The 20,884-nt window shown below is 32.5% G+C and overlaps 2 protein-coding genes and 1 pseudogene across 2 annotated transcripts; 2 read left to right on the plus strand and 1 right to left on the minus strand.

The window, feature by feature from the left end:
- The first annotated feature begins 7,813 nt into the window (after positions 1 to 7,813).
- Positions 7,814 to 10,521, plus strand: LOC100256408 (uncharacterized). Its single transcript, XM_002281429.4, has 5 exons — positions 7,814 to 8,442; positions 8,557 to 8,907; positions 9,108 to 9,456; positions 9,693 to 9,806; positions 9,899 to 10,521. The coding sequence occupies exons 1-5, from the start codon at positions 8,113 to 8,115 to the stop codon at positions 10,006 to 10,008; spliced, it is 1,254 nt and encodes a 417-aa protein (XP_002281465.1). The 5' UTR covers positions 7,814 to 8,112; the 3' UTR covers positions 10,009 to 10,521.
- A 5,040-nt stretch (positions 10,522 to 15,561) lies between these two features.
- Positions 15,562 to 16,347, minus strand: LOC100261497 (18.2 kDa class I heat shock protein). Its single transcript, XM_002281420.4, has one exon. The coding sequence runs from the start codon at positions 16,242 to 16,244 to the stop codon at positions 15,789 to 15,791; it is 456 nt and encodes a 151-aa protein (XP_002281456.1). The 5' UTR covers positions 16,245 to 16,347; the 3' UTR covers positions 15,562 to 15,788.
- A 3,182-nt stretch (positions 16,348 to 19,529) lies between these two features.
- On the plus strand, positions 19,530 to 20,275 carry LOC100266701 (18.2 kDa class I heat shock protein-like; annotated as a pseudogene).
- The last annotated feature ends 609 nt before the right edge of the window (positions 20,276 to 20,884 follow it).

Here is a 20,884-nt window from a genome sequence, read left to right on the forward strand (position 1 = left end):
ATTAAGTTAATTGAATAAAACACTTAATATAACAACTTTAAAATAAGTTTTTAGTTTTACTTATTCTAAGTAATTATTTTTAATAATTAAATTATTATTTTTAAATAAAAACTATTTTTTAGAATTCAATTTTCAAATACAATTTTGTTATTGAAAATACCAAAAAGTTTTATTAAAAACGTTTTGGAAAAACAATTTCCAAACATGTGGTTAATGTTTTGCATAAATAGTAGTTTTAATATTTTTTAATGAAATAAAAACGAAAAAAGTGGTTTTCATGTATTTCCAAAATGCAAATAAATATGGTTAAGAACTGACCCATATATTACTTTCTACATCTGACAAGCTTTTTTCAACAAAACTTTATTTCAAAATTTCGAAAAGTGATTTTCTCAAATGAAATATTTTTATTTAATTATTTTATTAAATACTAAAATTACTTTTATTTCAATAAAAAGATTTAATTTAAAACACAAAACAACAAAACTTGTCTATTACTAAAAGTAGAAATTAAAAAATTCCTTTGACATTGACCAGGGTATTAGGATATTAAATCCATCCATATCAACATAAACGACCCACATGGCTACGATGCATCACTGTATGGAAATGATTGAAAATTTTGACAAATTTTACAAGGCAGAAGGGCTTGAAACAATCTGATGACCTCTAATTTGTGAGTCAAACAACTCACTCCCACTGAATCAAACATGGGAATAGTTTTGATGATGATGTCTCCTTGTAAAAGGGCTTGATTTTTTGGTCCGTTATCATGCAAGCACACCCCCTTTACGTTTCAAAATGACCTTAATTATGTCACATTATTCACCCAAAACGGTGCATGCCAAATCAGTGGCCTTCATTCTTGATGCCTCTCACATATACAAAAATCAAAAAGGATTTTTATTATTTTTTTATTGAAGGAGTATTGATTGACCCATCACTCAAAACTTTAGGAAATATCCAATTTAATCTACAAATTTAAAAGTTGGGTAGGGTGTCGTCTAGTGAATGCCTCTCCTTCCTGTGTTGGCATATACTAGACAAAATTTGCCATTTCTTTGGTTGAATTCTGCAGGAAACACCTTGCCCGCTAAGGCATTCACAATCATGGAGGTGACACGTTTTACAAAACAACTATTTTGATATGTTCTTCGAATCAGTGGTTTTAAGTATAAAGTACTTTCAAAAAAGAAATTGAGCATTTTTCTTTGTTCTTGAAATCATAAAAAGTTGTTATTATTTGAAAAATAAATCTGATATTGTCAAAATAAGTAGCCTAGACCACATGTCACGTCTCGCAATTTTGTTGGAAAATTTGAAAAATAAATATAAGATGATATGACAGGAGAGTCCATATGAAGGGGGGTGGGGTTAAAAAATATAATAAGAATAGTAATAGATAAGAAGGAAAGGAAAGAAAAGTGGCATGGGAACTTGGCACTGAGTGGGAAATAGCTGCAAAAAGAAATCTGACCGTTTAGTTCAAATTTCGAACGACGAGAAACACTGTTTTGTTTTGTGCAAAAGAGACAATGAAAGATAGTGTATTGAAAGTGACTGTTGAGTAGACCCCCTTGCTTTCGGCGGGAATTTCAAAATATTTTTGCGGCAAATTTAAGCTAAAACCCCCTCATTCTTTCATAATTACTCATTAATTATGCTTTTATTTAATAATTAATAATAATAAGAAGAATGGAAGAAGAACAGGTTGAGAGTGATAAGCGAAGTTGCCTTTTGTGCAGGCCAGCCGTCATGGTCCCACCACCTCCCCGATGCGTTTGTCAGCTCATGTTTATCCACACGCGCCATCCCTATCACCCTACAGGGCCTACACCACTTTTGAAATATAAATAAATAAATAAATAACTTGAATAAATTTGATTATTCCATCATTACTATAAAACATGGATAAGTGGTGGGCAAGAATCAGCAAGATATTCATTTTTATGGAATATTGTATAAGTATTTAGAAAAATTAAAATAAGATGTGTTCCCTTATAATCTTTAGAAAATATAAATTTTGATATACGAAAGCGGCGCGTTTCGCGCACATTTTGGTTGCGAGTACGGCTGACGCCAGTACTATGTGCCCAGCGAAAGCAATAAATAGGGGCCCCCAGATCTCTTTTCCATGTAAAAAGACAGTCCTCTCCTCACCTAAAACCAAAAATGCCAGCCAAAATATATGCAAACTGCCCTTAGCAAGGGCATGTGCCCATTTATTGAGGCAGGTAAGAAATTCGAGTTCTCTACCAGATCTCAGTGATCTTGACAAATCATATCAAATCAAATCCATTTTTTTCAAAAAAGATTTCAAAATTAAAAAAAAAAAACCAAAAAAAAAAAAGGTAAATGACAACACGGCCCTTCCCGCTACTCGCATACTTTTCTTTTTGACTAACCACCGCTGTCATTTTCGGCAGGTAAGCCCCTGCCCCATCCAGCCCACTCTGCCTTTTCCTTGTTTTTAATTTTTTTCTAGTTTCTTTGGCGGGAAAGTTATTAAATTTAATTGATAGCTGGGTTTGGAGTCCGGGGCATGATTCCGCCGCTAACCGCGGCCAACGGCCGTTTTAACTCCATCGTCCTTTTAGAATGCGGTGAGGGCTTCTAAATCCTAACAGACGGCGATAACCGTTTGATGCCAGGGAGGAAGTGGGAGGAGATAGGTTAGGACTTAGGAGACGGGAGAGCGAACCTGCCGAATCTGTACCCACGCCACGTCGCCATAGATCCAGATTCGATGTAGCCGAAATGTAAATATTACTATCCTCACAGGCCGAATCACGGGTTTTGCATGAAACCTTGGTTAGCTGGCGACACCTTCCTTAATGAGGGCAGCAGGGTTACACTCTTTATTGCATCGAAATCGCATGATATATACGTCCATATTCTTTTTTCGGAAATGCAGTCAAACATTTATAATTTATGTTCTTATTTATGATTTAAAATTTGGAACGAGGAAATACAAGTTGATGAAAAAATTATTAAAAAGAATATTTTTTAAAACATATATTAAAAATTGTGGAAAAAATATTTTAAAAATTAAGAAGGTAAATATTAACCCTCTTTCCCAACTTTTCTTCCTATCAAGATGTCTTCCAAGCTCCAACAACGTACTGTAGAGTGCGCGAAACCGTTAATTGTTGTTTGACCATGTCCTAATGATAATTAACCACGTCCCACGTCAAACATAATAATAATAATAACAATAATGTAGGGCATGTCCTAATCATTATGTTTGTGCCTTTATTAATAAACCCCACACACAGTAGTAATTAAAGCAGTAATTAAAAATTAGGAAGGTTCAACTGCCTCAAAATGCAAGGAAATTCAAACCGTTCCACTACTTCATTACGTATTGTAGTCATTAGAGACCTAATTAAGAATTAGCCAGGTTCAACTGCCAAAAATAAAGAGAGAGAGAGAGAAAAAAAAAAAAAAGGGATGTGGATTCCACTACTGCCTGATCCTACCAAACCACTTAGCTATCAACCCTTCTCCAAAACCAAAATGTCCGATAACTAAAAATAAAAATATTATATAAATATAAAAAGGAAGGTGCATACTCTATTCAACTATTTAGTGTTGGTTTAGATATATTTTTTATTTTTAAAATTATTTTTTTTATTAAAAACAATATTTTATATAAAAATATATAAATTTATTTTATATATTAGTAATTTTTTTTATACCTTGTTTTTTTAAATAGCTTTAAAAACCCACTATTTTTTCAATATAAGATTATACTTTTAACTTAAAAAGTGTTTATGAAAAAAAAATCAAAGATTTGGTAATATTTTAAAAGAAAATATTTTTATTAAAAATATTCGATTTTAAATATAAATATAGACTTTAAGGGCCTCTTGGTTCCTATTTTCAAAAACTATTTTATGTTTTTGAAAATAAAAAATACAAAAAACTTGTTTAGGGAATGAGGTATGTTTTTGTTTTTTGTGTTTTCGGTGTTATCAAAAATAAAAAAATGTTTTCATTGTTTTTTCACTGTTCATATAATATATTGTTTTTCGTGTTTTCTCTTTCTTCTTTTTTTTGTTTTCCTAGTTACTTTTTGTGTTTCTACAAATGTGAACCCCACCCAACCAGCACACCCCCACTCGCAAACCTTTTCTTTTTTTTTAAATTATTGAAATTAATATACTTACAAATGGTTACAAAGTCATCATTTATTTAAGAAAATTATAACTGGTGTAAAATTTTCAAAATGAAATAATTTTCTTTTTATTTAAATGAATTATGCATATTAAATTTATTTATATGTTTATAATATCAAGTTAATGGAAGAAAACACTTTATTAATTAAAAAAATAATTTTTACATTTTTTTTGTTTTACTTATTTAAAAAAAAAACTTTTTTTATTAACTCAAAAAAATATGTTTTTTTTTTAAAACATAAATTGTTTTCCATAATTTAGTTTTCAAAAACTGTTTTCCATAATAGTTTTCAAAAACAGCAACCAAACAGCCCCTAAATCTTTAAGGGATTTTGTATCTTATATGAAAAATTATTATTATTTTATAATTTTAAAAATAAAATAACATAGTATCATACCATTTATTCATTTTTTTCAACAAATTTAGGGTACTAGTATAGCTTCAAAGAAATTATAAGGTGTTTTTAATCTTTAATAATAGGTTTTATATTTATTCGATTGATTTGTTTAAAAATAATATAATTTTAACAGATATTTAATATGAAAAATAATGAAATGTTTATTTATTGTCTAAGTTTAGTTTTGGATTAGGAAAAAAATCAATCGTGTTGAATAAAATTTCTACATCCTTTGAAAACTATGATTGTAATTTTGATTTTAGTTTTCTTCCATAGAAAATGAATGTTGTATAGGCAAATCTTTAGTTAGAAGTTAAGAACAAAATTATAATTCTCGAATAAATTAGGATGATAAAAGTTTAATTGAAAATGAAATAACTTGTTATATAAGTTTAAAAACAACTTATTAAATAAGCTTAGAAAATTAAATTTTGTATGAAATGATATTCTCCAAACTTATATATTAGGCCATTTTTAGTTTTTGAATTTGAGAGTTTGTAATGAAAAACGAAAAAAATAAATAAATAAATAAATAATTTTCTTATTAGTTAAGAGGTGTTTGGTAAGACTTTTACTTAATGATTTAAGCAAATTTTAAGTGAAATATATTTAACTTAAAACATAATATTTAATTTTTTACTTGAAGTATTAAGTTTGTTAAATAAATTTAATTTAAAGTGTATTTTAAATCATTAAATTAACATATTTATCATCATCGATTATAATTAGGATAAATAAGATTAAATAACTATGGAGGTTATAAAATAATAAAAGAAATTGTAAAGGTAAGTAAGACAAATTATAGTAAAAAGATAAAATAAAAATATGAACTTAAAAATAAATTAATTATTTTTACTTATTATTTAAATTATTTTTTATTTTAAATCATATCATTAAATTATTTTATAAAATATACTTAATTTAATTAATGACTTAAATTAAATTATTAAATCAATTTAAGTTATTAAATTAGTTTAATAAACATCCACTTAAAAACAACTTTTAACTTATCTCATGTCAACTCAAAAGACATTAAAGATTTTGAATATTAATATTAATACAAGATCGTTTAACCATGCTTATTTGGATGCGCTTTTAATATTTTGTTTTTTTTTTCATATAAAATATTTAAACTTTTATATAAAATATATCAACTCATCTTATGTTTTTTAAAATTTTAAAATTTTTAAAACTTGAGGTGGTAAAAATTAGGTGAAAATTTGTTAATAATTTATTTTTTAAAAATATTTTTTAAAAGTCATTATTTTTTAAGATAAACTGTAAAGACTCATTACATTTTATATAAAACCTCAACCATAGGTTTTATACTTTAAAATTTTGTTCTTAATATGTTAATGAAATGTGACAAGTCATTAATTTTTGAAAATCACCGTTACTTCTACCATCGTTTTTATCATCTTTCTAGGTGACAATTAAGGATTTTGATTAACACAAATTTTTGTATTTAATAAATGGAATCATTTTTTATCATATTTTATCACTATTTTTCACATATCTAATGGCTTATTTAAAACAACCCAAAAGCTTTTTTTTTTAAGTTTAATAAAAACTTTTATTTTTATCAGGCTAATTTTATTTAAAGAGCTTATAAATTAAACACAATAATTAATAACGAAGTCAAGAAAATGTGGTTGTTGTTGTTGTATAAGTTTTATTTTGACTTATACAATAAAATTTTGTATATTTAATAAAAAGTTTATATACATGAAAAACATTTAAAAAAATTTCTATTGAAACATGGGCCCAAAAATTTAATGTATTTGTTTATTTAATTTTTAATTGAATTGTGTTATAGAAGGTTGGTTCTATTGCCATAGTCTTCTCATATATAAAATTTGAATAAGTCTAAATTTATTAAATTTTTTTCAAAAAAATATTAAAATATTTGAACCCTGTCAACCCTCTAAGACAAAGATCAACAGAGCCTCCCTCGGATGTACAATAATTTGAAGGGTTTCTTACATGAGACCGGTTGCGAAGATACTGTGAAAAGTGTATTGAATGGTTAGAACATGATCACACCGACCAGCACGCCATGCTCAATTTCTATTGCTCACCGCTCACGTGGTCTTAAATTCTTAATATGTACAAAATACAATTCTAAATATAAATTTGATCTAATGCCCTAATGCCCTCCCTGCTCCCCAAATGTGACTGCACAGTGTTGCACTTGCACAAGACGATTTGACAAGTGGACAATTAGCCAACAAAGAATATAAATCCATCACCCATGTGACTTTCCCATAACCAACCATCTCTATCGTATATTTATAATTTTGTTTCAAGGATTGAATTGAAGGGAGTAATCATTTTGGATTAAATAACAAATACATGCCTTAGGTTTCAAGTTTCTCTTCCTTTTTCCCACTTTAATCAAACCCCTTTGTTAGGGTCTCTGCCTTTTTTTCTTAAGGATAAAAAAGACAATCTTATCACTCCAACACACTTTTTAGTCAATAAGACTGAGTGAAGGAAGTAAGGGCCTTCGAAATTTAGCTCGAATCATTATGCCTGCCCATCCATATATTGATTGTTGCCAGTAACAAACAAATGTATGCACAATTATTTCTTCACATTTAAAAAAAAATTCATGTTATATTCTTAAGGTCAAAAGTATTTTTGAGACTCATTTTTATTTTTACACATGGTAATTTATTTGTATTCCATGGAATCTCAAAGTGGTATCCTTATTCCCTGTGAAGAGGGCACAAGGAACTGTTTGTCGGCTGCTGTCACTTACAGATATTCGTGATCTTTTTGTTGAATTTACACACACTGCACACATATCCCTGTTTGGATAAAAAGAAAATTAGGATTTTTTTTTTCGTTCTAATTCATCCTATCTTTGAATATGATTAGAGGCTTTTACATTTTGCATTAGAATTTTACGTATCCTGACAATTTTACAGTGTGGTAAATTAAAAAAGAAGGGAAGTAAAAAGGAAGGAAGTTTGATTAGGAGTAGGAGTGGATTGAGAATTCACCGCAGTACAACTAAACCCAAATCCAATCATTTGTAAACTAAGGAAAAAATAAACGACATTAAAAAAGGGGCTGTATTTAATAATGGTCACAGATGGCATATGGGTTGCAAAGCGGGACAAATGTCTGCTCCAACCACTAGCCAGTGTTTCGGTTATTGCATGTTTCTAATTTTTATTTTATTTTTGAATGCATTTATATAAGAATTTCTTCTCTCTCTCTCGCCCTTACCTTTCAATTTTTGAACTGTACCAAAGAGGCCCTGAACCCTAATAAAAGCAGCTTGTCTTCAACATTCTCTATCCCTTCCCTCTCTTTCTTTATATCTTTTTCTTTTCTTTTGTTGGGGCCCTCTGTCTGCAAGCCCAGCAAACTCAACTGGGTCATTATTAAATCTTCTCCAAGCAGCAACAACCCCATTCATCAACACCGCCTTCCCCCCTTCTTCCCTCTTCACTCTCGCTATCCCCCCATCCCGTCTGGGGTTATTGCTTCCCTCACTGAAGTCTTTTTCATTTCTGGGCCTGCTCCACATGGCTCTCTCTCCCATCGGCCCCCGCTTTTGGCTGCCTTCTCACTTTCTCACTGACGAGGATACTCTCATGGACAAGGAGAACTTCAACGACAACGGCGCCAATCCTGTTGGTGCTGAGATTCATGGTTTCCCTAGTGAGTTTCCTTACGAGTTTGACTCCTTTGGGTCTTCCTCTGCTCTCAACTCACCTGTTGAGTCTGTGATGAGTTCCACCGAGACTGAGAGCGATGAGGAGGATCTCCTGACTCAGCTGAAGCGCCAGTTGGCCCACTCCACTCTTCATGATACTCAGAAACTCGCTCCTTCCTTTTCTTCTGAAAATCAAGAGGTAAGATTTGGGGCTTCCGGTTTTTTTTTTTTTTTTTTTCCTTAAACAGAGTCGACTTTTTGGTTTCTTGATTTCATGAATCAGAGGGCTGATTTGGGTTTTGTGTTGACTCAGAAAACGTGGGTTTTATCTGGTTCGCCCCAATCTACCCTGAGTGCTGTTGGAAACTGGTCTGGTCGGAGCACCGTGTCTAGCAATGGAAGCCCGAATGGTCGATCTCGGGTGTCTTCGCCCCCTACGACGCCGTTAAGTGAAAAAACGGACGCCTGGGATCTCATATATGCAGCGGCCGGCCAAGTCGCAAGGTTGAAGATGAGCGGCGACGGACCCAAGTACCAACAGGGAAGAGGACTTCTTGGCCCCCCTCGAAGCCCCATGCCGGTTCCGGCACAGCCGGCAAAGAACGCCAACACTGGCTTCTACTCTTACCAGGGTCTGTCTAATAACATTTCACAGACGAGCCAGGTAAGCTATTTGAAAGTTTCTCTCAACTCTTTTGTTTGGGGAAATGAGGCTGACCACCTGTTTGCTTTGGGGAAAACCGGGGAAAATAAAGGGAATTAGTATTTTGAACTTCAGGGCCCCCCAAAGTTATTTAAAATTTCCGAGTTTCCTGATTTCTAATGGAACTGAGCATTTGCTTGCGTATGTTGTTTTTTTGGCAGTCTCAGCATATCAGACAGGAGCAAGTGCTGAAGCAACAGTGCTCTGTTTGGGGAAGAGAGGCCAAAGAGGCTTGGTTCTCTCAGCAGCAGCAGCAACTTCAGCAGCAGCAACAGATCCATAGCCGAAGGAGTGTTGGACTCGAGAGTGGAAGGTGTGGGCGTCCTCTAGGGTTGCCTCCATCTGCATGGCCGCCTCTGCAACATCAACATCAGCATCAGCATCAGCAAAGCAGTTCGGGTATGAGGGCTGTGTTCCTTGGTGGATCTGGCCTGAAAAGGGAGTCAGCTGGAACCGGTGTCTTCTTACCCCGCAGATTTGGAAATGCTTCCGATTCTCGCAAGAAACCAGGTATTGCCATGTACATGCCTTCCCGGGCCTGTTAGGTCGAGAAATCGTAGAAAAGGACTTGGAAACTTGGGAACTTGTTCTCAGCAAGTTACTTGGTTGCAAGATTTCAAGTTTTCGGTTCCTTTCCATTCTCTTAGCAACCAAGTGTTGCATTACATTTTTCACACTTGAGATTGGAATTCTTGGTATTCTTGGCTGTTGGGTACTAATATTTTCGTCTCATTTTGTGCCATTAGGCTGTTCTACTGTTCTTCTTCCGGCAAGGGTTGTTCAAGCCCTGAACCTCAACTTCGAAGACATGGGTTCTCATTCCCAGCCCCATTTCAACGGTGGTGTTGCCCCAGACTATGGTAAAACCCCACATCAATATAATCATATGGTGGAAGCCTGTTGATTTACGACTTACTCCGTACTAATTTTCTTGGGTTTAATTAATTTGCAGAAGCTTTAATGGCAAGACGAAATGCCCTCATCTCACAACAAAAGCGAAATCTACGGCCAGAAGGGACAATGAATCACGAAATACGCCTACCTCAGGAGTGGACGTACTGAGAAGAGCTGGCCTCACTTGGTCACTGATAGGGTTGTTTGTCGGAGAAAGGAAGTAAAATATAAAAGAAAAAGGTAGGAAAGATGTAATAGTGGTTTTATAGGAAAATTCCATTTCAAGGAGAAGAATGTGAGTGTAGGTAGAAGAAGAAGTAATAAGAATCCAGTATTTTAGTGGGGATGATTGCTGTTTTTGTGGCTTTACCTTAAGGAAGAAGAACAACAACAACAAAAGGGGAAATAGCAGTAGGAATTGAGGAGGGCTTTTTTTTTTTTGGTTTTCATTTGGGGTTGTTGCAATAAGTGGGTTAATATCTTTTGTTGTATGTGGATTTTGGGGGGATCCACTTATGGCTTTTTGATGTTCTTAATCTTTGGTAGTGTTTTGACGGATATGTATCCACAGCCCTCTTTATCCTCTCTCCCTCTCTGAAAAAATGTAATATCCTGTGGCCAATACAAATCTAATAAAAAAGATTTAGGTCCTGCGGGTAAAATTGCCCCCCTTCCCTTCCATTTGTTCTGTTTTTTACCCGTCCCTTCTCTGTACCCATTTTTAATAATTGTCTCTGGGTTTTCCTGCATGATATGATATTATTATCGATTCAAATTAGTGTGAATTGAATTAGAAAAAGCAAAAAATATAAAAAAGGAAAGCGTGAGTGGTGAGTGGCGAGTGGCGAGGTGAAGGGAGTGGTTGCTTAGGGACGAAGCATTAAATGATGGCGATGTGGGGAGGGCTCATGCCGTACGAAGCGTGATAATGTGTGGGGAGTGGGGCGTGTTGGGGGTCGCTTTTTCCCCCCATAGGCACTTTCCCATACCTGGCTTCTTAAAAGCAACAGCAACAGGGAGGGGAACATTTTTGGTACCTGTGATCTTGTTGCTCTGCACGATACTCACTCTCTTTGACCGGTCCTCTCCCCACCCTCCCTCCCTCTCTCTTGTTTTTGCATTATTATACTGTTCTAAACCTAGGTCCATAATGTTGGCAATTATTAAATTACCTCACCCACAGCCATCCTTATTTACATTCAGGCTCTCTCAGGCTCCCTACATCATTAATAATATTTTCATGCTACTTCAATTATTGATGACTATGGTTTGGTGTTGTCACGATTATATGATTGTGTCATTTTTTGACTTATGGTAACAATAATTAAATTGGACTACTTACTGGTGGCATAATTTTAAGAAATAAAATCAAGTACCATTTCGTTACGTTTTTATTACATATAATTAAAGCTCCGTAGCGTGCGAACCAAAAAAATAAATAAAAAAATATTAATAATAAAAAAAAGGGGAAAAGACTTTCGATTATTTTGGATAAGATATCCCAACTTGGAATAAACATTCAATCACTGCGTTGTCCACTAAATTCCTTTTCTTTCTATGTCACCTTATGCTAGTGGTCTCAGTCTTGGCTCCTTCCCCAACCATCACACTTGAAAATGATCAATTAGCCCATTTTGGTTTCGAATTTTCTTCTGAGCCGACCGCATAGTATAAAAAATAGTATTTATTGCTGATTTAATTTTTGTATTTATCCAATATATGCTTATAGTGAAAGAATATTTTTATGGCGTTTGACTCATTCCTCCTACACACAATGGATGTCATATTTCCTTGCGTACTTGTTGGGTCATTTTAGTACATGTTTTCCATGAATTCTTTGAATGGATGCTTTAAGTATACACAAGTTTAAGGATTATAATTACATGGGAGGAAGTAGAAGAATTAGGTAAACATTTAATTATCTAAGTAAATAAATGGAACCCAGAAAGGAAAAAAAGAGAAAAAAACAAAAGAAAAGAAGGATGAAAGGGGAAGAAAGACATGCCTTATATTCCAAGATCCGAGACAAATTGTCAGTAAAGGTTGATTAGAGGATGAAGATGGTCAGGTGTGTTTTGTTTTTCAAGACATTCAAATCAAAAGTGGAGACTTTTATCCTTCGGATTTGGAATTAAATAGTGAACCAAGTACATGCGATTTATTAAAAACCTACGCTCTCGAATCCTAATCAATCCAGTTAGCCTTTGTCCTCACGCCCTAAAACAAGGCGACAGCCTCCTTTTACACTATATTTACCTTCTATATACCATTATTATTATTAATGCCTTGTTTGGATTAAGGTAGAGAGAGAGAGAGAGAGAGAGAGAAAGAGAGAGAAGCTTATTCACATGCTCAAGCAACAACCAAATGTAATATTGAAGATGATGATAGATGGGTTGGAAAGTATTCGAGAGTTTGTCAGCAGCACATGGTGTGGGCTGAGAGTTTTTTTATTTTTCCCCAATACATATCACATCATCTCTCTCAAGTCTCAATCTTCTCATTCACTCAACCACTTTCACTCTTCACTCTTCATTTCTTCAGGCCCATTTCCAGCCGTCAATTACGTTATTTTCTTGAGTATGGACTGGGTATTGTCAGTGGGTATTCCAAATTATACTCCAATGTGTTCTTCATTATTGTTTTGCATGGTACCCCATTTTTTTTATATTTTTAATATAATAAGATTTATGTCAAGGGGTTGATAATATCTTGCATAGTGAGGAGTGAGGAGTGAGGAGTTGGTTGAAGGTCAAAGCGTAGGGACATCCAATCATCCTTTCTCATGCTGGTTTTGGACAGCTATATTCCATGTGACCGCAATCATATTCATCTTCTATTTAATGCTACTTGTCTAATCATACTGCTTCTTATTCTTCTCCTTTTATCAACTTAATTTTCTTACATTTGTGTATATCAATTCATAACCAAAGTTTGTAACCATCAACTTGTCCACGTACTCAAATTGATGTGGCCCATTTCTTCAGCATGCCTCATTATAATAATGTAAATCAGTTTTTATTTTTTTAATAATGGCGATAATGGACCAGAGGGGCACTGTTACCCTAATCAAATGAATGGGGAAAAATGAACAAAGATTATTTGTATGTGGCCCATTTGGCCTACACCTTGAGCTTTCCTTGCTTTCCCTGATTTTGGGCTGACTGGAAACCCTGATTTTCCTTTGGCTGCAAAGTTGAACCTCATCCTCCTAGTAATCATCACACCTAACGCCCCTTTCCGTGATTTTGAGCTCCTTAGAAGTAATTTCCTAATTTTTGATATCTTTTCGAAATTTGATATTTGATAAATTTTTATCTATCAATTTAAAATTTTTAAAAATTTATTTAAAGTAATTTTTGATTAATTATTTGATAAGTGATTGTTTCGAAATCCACAAATTACTAAAAATATTATCAAAACACTATTTTTAATCTATATCCGAATGTTAAGGATTCCTTTGAATACACTTTTTGATTTTTGATGTTAAAAATTTTAAAATGGGATATAGTAAATTTTTTTAATACTTAATGTTTAAAAATTATTATATTTTAAATATAAGTCTTTTATTTTTATTTTTATTTTACATTTTATATAAAAATTATTATTATTGTTTACTTTTTAAAAATATAAGGAAATAAAGGCTAAGGTTTATATTTTTATAAAAAAAATAAAAAAACACACCTATATACTTAAAGTACTGTACCTTTGGACTAACTAAAATAAAGTCTTAATTTTAATTTTTTTTAAAAATAACTTAGTGTTTGATAGTAATCCTAAAAACCGTTTTTAATATTTTTAATACTTAAATTTTTTTTATCATTTAAGTTTTAAAAATGTTAATTTTTTTTTCTTTCTAAAATCATTTTTAAACGCGCTCTTATCTTAAGAAGACTTCGAATGAAAATGGACTTTCATAGGACTTTTATTCAAAATGCTATCAGGAATTTCCTTAAGAATTATTAAAATAATTTTTTTTTAAGTATTTGATTTTTCTTAAAAAACATACTTTAAGTGCCATCTCAAATATCATTAAAAAAAATATATATTTTAAAAAATAAATACAAAAATATGCCATTTATATCACCAAATTTATTTTTATGTTGAATTTGTCACATGTTATTTTTTACACTGAACTCATTTGATTAAAATGGGAGCACCGTCTCTTAAGAAGAACAACTTACTCTTTTTATTTTTAATGTTAAATTTGTCTTTTAAGAAATGACTTCCCTTTTGTACTGAATTCATATTTTGAGAAGATGAATTTTAATTAAAATCTAATTTAAAAAAGTTACACTACTCTTAAAAAACCTCCAAGAAATAGGGTTATTTGCGGCAGAATGATGTGATCTGTTTGGACAAGTAATAATTTTTTCATACCCGCTTCAAACTAACACCAAAGTAAGCATATAAAAACATGATGGAAATAAAAAGAAAAACATGAAGTATATATATTGATGAATGGAGAAGAAAATAGAAGAGGAAAGGGATACAAAGATGAATGGTGTTTTATCCAAATAGGATCATTTTTAAAATTTAAAAAATTGGAGGATATCAGTTTTTAGGTTATAAATGAACCTTTCAGTTATGTTTGGATCTGATAAAATATAAAGAAAAAAAAAGTGTTTAGAAAAAATAATTTTCTTATGTTCGGTTGTCCTATGAAAAATATTAAAGAAAATAAAATATAATTAAAATTAATACATTTTAAAATTATTTCATTTTTATATTGATGATTTAAAATAAATATAAATAGTAAATAAAAATAATTTATTAAGTTTTAATCTATTTTTTAATTTTTCTTCACTTTTTTTTTCCTTTATATTTTTTTCTTCAAATTTTTAGGAAACCAAATATAATTTTACGTAATTTTAGGTGTTAAGTAAAAAATGAAATGTATGATCCTAATGCACCGACGACCTTATAAAAAGATGGTATAAGAATTAACTTAAAATATTATTTTTATGAAATCTCATCTTTCTTCTTGATTTCCCTTTGTTTTTACTATACAATAGATTACTTTTTTAAAAATCTTCTTAGCCGAACACCTTTAGAATAAATCATTAGTTTCAAATTGAGTTATGTTATCACCAATCAAGATTAATCAAATCTTGTTTCAACTCTATGTAAAGATAAAAAAATTTCATGACCTAAAGTTATATAGAACCATGTGGAGATATTACTTAGCCGAAAGCTATGAAAAAGTTACATGTACTAATATATTGTAATCTGAAATTATATAAATTTTATATATTTTCATAACCTAAAATTATATGAGTTTTTCGTTTGTGAGAATCCAAATGTAGGAAATTTTAATTTACTAAAATTATTATTATGATCATTATGATTATAACTCTATAAATAGTAAAAGTTTATTAAAAAAATACTATCTCAAGATTTCTTTATTTTTGTTACATTAACATTATTATTAATTATATTTGAGAATATCTTATTTTTTTAAACCAACCATTCACAAAACAAAGGGGAATTTTCACTGGCAAGCAAATTGATAACAAGTAGCTTCGTAGAACTTGGGCTGGCCAATATTCCTCTTCTGTAAGGATGACAATTCGGGCTATGTGTGCACTGCCTCAACCACAGTTGGGCCCAGACAGCTGAGCCCAATATGTCCACTGATCATTGGTTCTTGAATAATTCTCATTCCAAATTATATATCAAGTCAGAACCTCAAATATATTCAGACTCAAAATTCAGCCCAGATTGAAACTTTAAATAAGCCCAGCTCCAACCCATTGTTCATTCCAACAATGATCTGGAACGGAGGTTAAGATTCTCGATTATTAATTTATTACTTAGGGAATAAATAGTTTCGACACTGAGATAGCCCAAAATCCAAAATTAAAACCATACGGTAAACAAAAACCCTCAACGCTCAAGGCCAGTCTCATCAATCATCATTCATGTATAAATTTAAGTGCATTTAATTCTCAACCGGAAATGTCTATGACCTTGACATCAGGTTTCTTGACCTCTGCCTTGGGAACAATAACGGTAAGAACCCCATTCTCCATGCCAGCCTTCACCTCCTCCACCTTCACATTCTCCGGCAACCTGAACCACCGCATGAACTTGCCGCTGCTGCGCTCCACTCGGTGCCACTTGTCATTCTTTTCCTCCTTTTCAATGCTCCTATCTCCACTGATCTGCAGTATCCTCCCTTCCTCAACCTCCACCTTTACTTCCTCTTTCTTTACCCCAGGAAGATCGGCCTTGAAGACGTGGGCCTCCGGGGTCTCCTTCCAATCAATGCGTGTGTTCGCAAACGACGCCGTTTCTCCGGGAACCGATAGAGCCCCGCCGGTGAATGGGAAGTCTTGGAACGGATCCCACATGTCGAACATGTTGTTCCGTCGACCGCCTAAGAAGTTTGGAATTAGAGACATTTTCTGAAAGTTTGTCGCAGGAGAGAGTGAGGGAATTGGAATATTGGCTTTGCGCTATGAGAAATCAACACCTGTTGCTATGGTACTGGTTGAAGAAAGTTCAGACTCAGATATTTATAGGTGCAGAGGAGGGTAATTGCGTCAAATTGTGTAGTGGATTCCAGATGCTTCAAGAAGATAGAGAAGTATCTAAAGAGAGTGGATATGAATGTTGTCGCGAGTACTAATATCGGAATACTCGCGATATGGTGTTGCTCGAAATCTCTGGAAAGACGCGGGACAGCTGCAACATCCATCCTTTTGGATAGCAGTACACATGGGCCTAAAGTAGTCAGCCCATAACCATATTCCATAAATCCAAGCCCAGATTACAAATATCTTAAAATGCGTCATAAAAGGGAAGAGTTTTGCTTTGAGGGCTTTTTGTGAAAATAATTACAATGCAATCCCCTCTTTTCATGTTGCTCGGCTGAATACCTTATTTTAAAAATATTCACTTTTACGAATCATCAAATAATAGCTTAGAGGTTAATTTAAGGTTTAAGATCAAATTTTACTTTTTACTGCTAAAACAAAATTATTTTATAAAAAGTGATAAATTAAAAATATAAAAAAATTATAAAAATGACTTAAGTGTTAAACTAATTTGGAGACCGCTTGACAATGTAATTAAAAAGTAGTTTTTTGTTTTTAAAAATAGAAAATCGTCTTTAAAAATTCATAATATTGTTTAATTGATATGTTTTATTGTATAGTTTTTGAAAATAAAGTGAAATATAAAATAATTTTTAAAAATAAGGATATGTGTTTTTTAAAATAGTTTTGAAAAATAATTTTTAATAATAGTTTTTGGTGTCTTTAGTAATAAAATTATGATTGCAAACTAAATTTCAAAAAATAGTTTTTTTTTCAAAAAAAAATATGTTTGATTCAAATGGTAAAAAACAGTTTTATTAAACAAGTATTTTTTTTTGTACTTTATGAGATCAACTTAATATTGTAAATATAACTAATTTTTAGATAAAAAAAAATTATAGATTTTCATAATTTTAAAATTAAAAATATTTTATCCATTCTTAAATATAAAAATTGCTTTTTTCTTTTAACTTTTTTTTGGCTATCCACCCCTCACCCCTAATTTTCTTTTCATCTATACACTTTCTTCTTTCCTCCCTTAAAATCTCTCTCCCTCTCTCTTCTCATCACCTAAGTTTCCCCACTCATCTTCCCATTTCTCTTCTCAGCGTCTCAATCTCCCTATAACACCTCTCTTTTTCTCTCTCTCTTTTTTTTTTTTTCTTTATCTCCCTCTTTCTATCTTTCCCATATATTTTCTCATTTAAAAATCACCCATAGTCATACCTTGCTCCATATTCACCTCTGTCGCCCCATTTATGTCTAGATTGTTGATGATACCAGGTCAATTGAGAATGGATTCCTCCTTTAGTTATGGCAGTAAAAGCTTTTGTCCAACTACTGGAGACTGAGCTTTCTTCTTTCCTACATAAAGGATATCTGGATACACTCTCCGAAGCCTAAGTCAGGTATTGAAATGGGTGGGAACCCTTTGAGAGAGAGTAGATGAGAGAACCCTTGGTGTTGCATACCTGAGTTCTCTTTCAGTGGGGTTTTTATAGTGCTAAAGGGGGGAAAACACTGTAGTGTTGAGCCGACACCTTAACCTAATATTGTAATGATGGTTGTGCAATAAGTGACAAGGCAATCATTGCAATTGCAAGGTAGCTGGTGGCTATGTCAGATGGTGCGTTATGATACAGTTTGCTGTCGTTTTAGCCCGTTGACGATATGAGACTGGGTGTGATGGTCCACTAATGTAGACGTAAGGATGGGGAGGGTCCCATGAGTCACTTCAGTGTTAGATGACCATCATATCACATACCAGAGATGATTTGGGGCTGTCAGGAAGATGTGGTCTACTTAGTGGGCCCATATGGTCCGGATAGAATGCTCTGAGGGTGCCTTAAAGGTTGTTCGGGCGGTAATGAAGGAGGTAACACGTGGTCCAACAAGGGTACTGCCACGTGGCTGGATGCGTGGGGGTACACATGGACAGACACGTGGAAAAAGGTCCCTACAATTACAACATTGGCAGCATCTTCCATGACCACTATTGTGGCCAATCTATTTTCCCCGTTGGACAAATTTTTTTTTTCTTAAAACCTTTTGCTAGATAGTCAAATGGGATTGATGAGGTTAAATGGATTTGGAGTTTGTTTTAATTCGTTGTATGATGCATCTTTTAAGGGTTTGTTTTCTGCTGTATTTTTTGTATTCTTCATGTTTTTTTATTTATTTAAAATTATTTATTTATTTTTGTTTTTTTTATTATTTTGTTTAGTTAGTAGTATAAAAACATAGAAAACATAAATTTGAAAACATAAACAACAATGCCAAATGACTTTTCAGTATTTTTTGTTTTAAAAATACTTAATGTATTAGATGTGTTAATTAACAAGTTTAGTAATTTTTAAAAATAATTTGAAACTGAAATAGTGTTCTAATAAATACCAAAATTTATGAACAAATATTGATCTACAATGAATCTATTATTTATTTATTTATTTACATATAATTATATTTTTATAAATTTTCTCAATGGATAAATGAACTTCAAATCTAGTGATATTTTGTATTGAATTATTAACCGTGTTTAATGATTTTTAAAAATAATTTAGAACTCAAAAAATATATAGATCAATAAAAAAAAATCAAAATTGATAAATTAGAAGTCATGACTTTATTGTTTGTTCTTTACACACAACCATATTTTTTGAATTTTGTTACTAAGTAAATAGATTTGAAATTAAGACAGTTAAGAATTTAAATTTTTAAGGACATAAGATAAAATGAATACATAGTTTGACACTGACATAGCAAAAATCCAAAAGAAAAATCATATAGTAAACAAAAAAACAACCCTCAATTATGCTCCCTATCAATTATGCAACTTATATACATCAAAGACAATTGTTCCTTTAAGATATTTGTAATCTGGGCTTGGATTTATGGAACGTGGTCATGGGCTGACTACTTTAGGCCCATGTGTACTGCTGTCCAAAGGGATGAATCTCATGAATTTTGTAACTGTTCCGCGTCTTTCCAGAGATTTCTAGCAACACAATATCGCGAGTATTCCGATATTAGTACTCGCGTCAACATTTATATCCAGTCTCTTTAGATACTTCTGTATCTTCTTGAAGCATCTGGAATCCACTACACAATTTGACGAAATTACCCTCGTCTGCACCTATAAATATCTGAATCTGAACTTTCTTCACCCAGTACCATAGCAACAGGTGTTGATTTCTCATAACGCAAATCCAATATTCCAATTCCGTCACTCTCTCTTTGCGACAAACTTTCAGATAATGTCTGTGATTCCAAGCTTCTTCAGCGGTCGACGGAACAACATGTTCGACTTGTGAGATCCGTTCCAAGACTTCCCATTCACCAGCGGTGCTCTATCGGTTCCCGGAGAAACGGCGTCGTTCGCGAACACTCGCATTGATTGGAAGGAGACCCCGGAGGCCCACGTCTTCAAGGCCGATCTTCCTGGGGTAAAGAAAGAGGAAGTAAAGGTGGAGGTTGAGGAAGGGAGGATTTTGCAGATCAGTGGAGATAGGAGTGTTGAGAAGGAGGAGAAGAATGACAAGTGGCACCGAGTGGAGCGCAGCAGCGGCCAGTTCATGAGGCGGTTCAGGTTGCCGGAGAATGTGAAGGTGGAGGAGGTGAAGGCTGCCATGGAGAATGGTGTTCTTACTGTTACTGTTCCCAAGGCAGAGGTCAAGAAACCCGATGTCAAGGCTATCGATATTTCTGGTTGAGAATTACGTACATGAACTTATATGATTAAAGCTTAATTTTGTCCGTGTCTTAAAATGCATCATAAAAGGAAGAGTATGCTTTGAGGGCTTTTTGTAGAAAATAATTAACAATGCAGTCCCAACTTTTCATGTTGCTCGGCTGTACTCATTTTAAAAATAATTACTTTTAGTACCTTCAAATAAAAACTTAAGAGGTTAATTTAAGGTTTAAGATAAAATTTTACTTTTTGCTGCTAAAACAAAATTATTTTATAAAAAGTGATAAATAAAAAATATAAAAAATTATAAAATGTTGAACTAATTTGGAGCTCATTTGACTGTGTGATTAAAAATTATTTTTTTATTTTTAAAAATAGAAAATCATCTTTAAAAATTCATCATATTGTTTAATTGTTATGTTCTATTTTATGGTTTTTAAAAACAAAGTGAAATAGAATATAATTTTCAAAGAATAAAGGCTTGTGTTTTTTAAAATAGTTTTTGTTGTTTTTAGTAATAAAATTGAGGAGTTTGTTTCAATTTGTTTCATGATGCATTTCTTGAGGGTTGTTCTTTGTGTGTATTTTTTGTGTTCTCCATATTGCTTTTGATGATTTTTTTTGTTTAATTAATAGTATAAAAAACATAGAAAACAACTTTAGATTGTTCTTAACATGAGAATATAGAGAATAACATTGAAAACATGAAGAACAATGCCAAATGCCTTTTTCAGTGTTTTTTGTTTTATAAAATAGAAAACAATTTTTGGAAGCACTTTCAAAACATCCCCTAAGTATGAGTTATTTTCAAAAAAAT

The sequence above is a fragment of the Vitis vinifera genome, chromosome 13, assembly GCF_030704535.1.
Source record: "Vitis vinifera cultivar Pinot Noir 40024 chromosome 13, ASM3070453v1".
NCBI classification, from domain to species: domain Eukaryota; kingdom Viridiplantae; phylum Streptophyta; class Magnoliopsida; order Vitales; family Vitaceae; genus Vitis; species Vitis vinifera.

Bases quoted from the DNA above. Each gene is read 5' to 3' on its own strand.
- LOC100256408 (XM_002281429.4), top strand. From the start codon at position 8,113: ATGGCTCTCTCTCCCATCGGCCCCCGCTTTTGGCTGCCTTCTCACTTT. The intron at 8,443-8,556 runs GTAAGATTTGGG...GTGTTGACTCAG, and splicing joins TTTCTTCTGAAAATCAAGAG to AAAACGTGGGTTTTATCTGG. The intron at 9,457-9,692 runs GTATTGCCATGT...TTGTGCCATTAG, and splicing joins CGATTCTCGCAAGAAACCAG to GCTGTTCTACTGTTCTTCTT.
- LOC100261497 (XM_002281420.4), bottom strand. From the start codon at position 16,244: ATGTCTCTAATTCCAAACTTCTTAGGCGGTCGACGGAACAACATGTTC.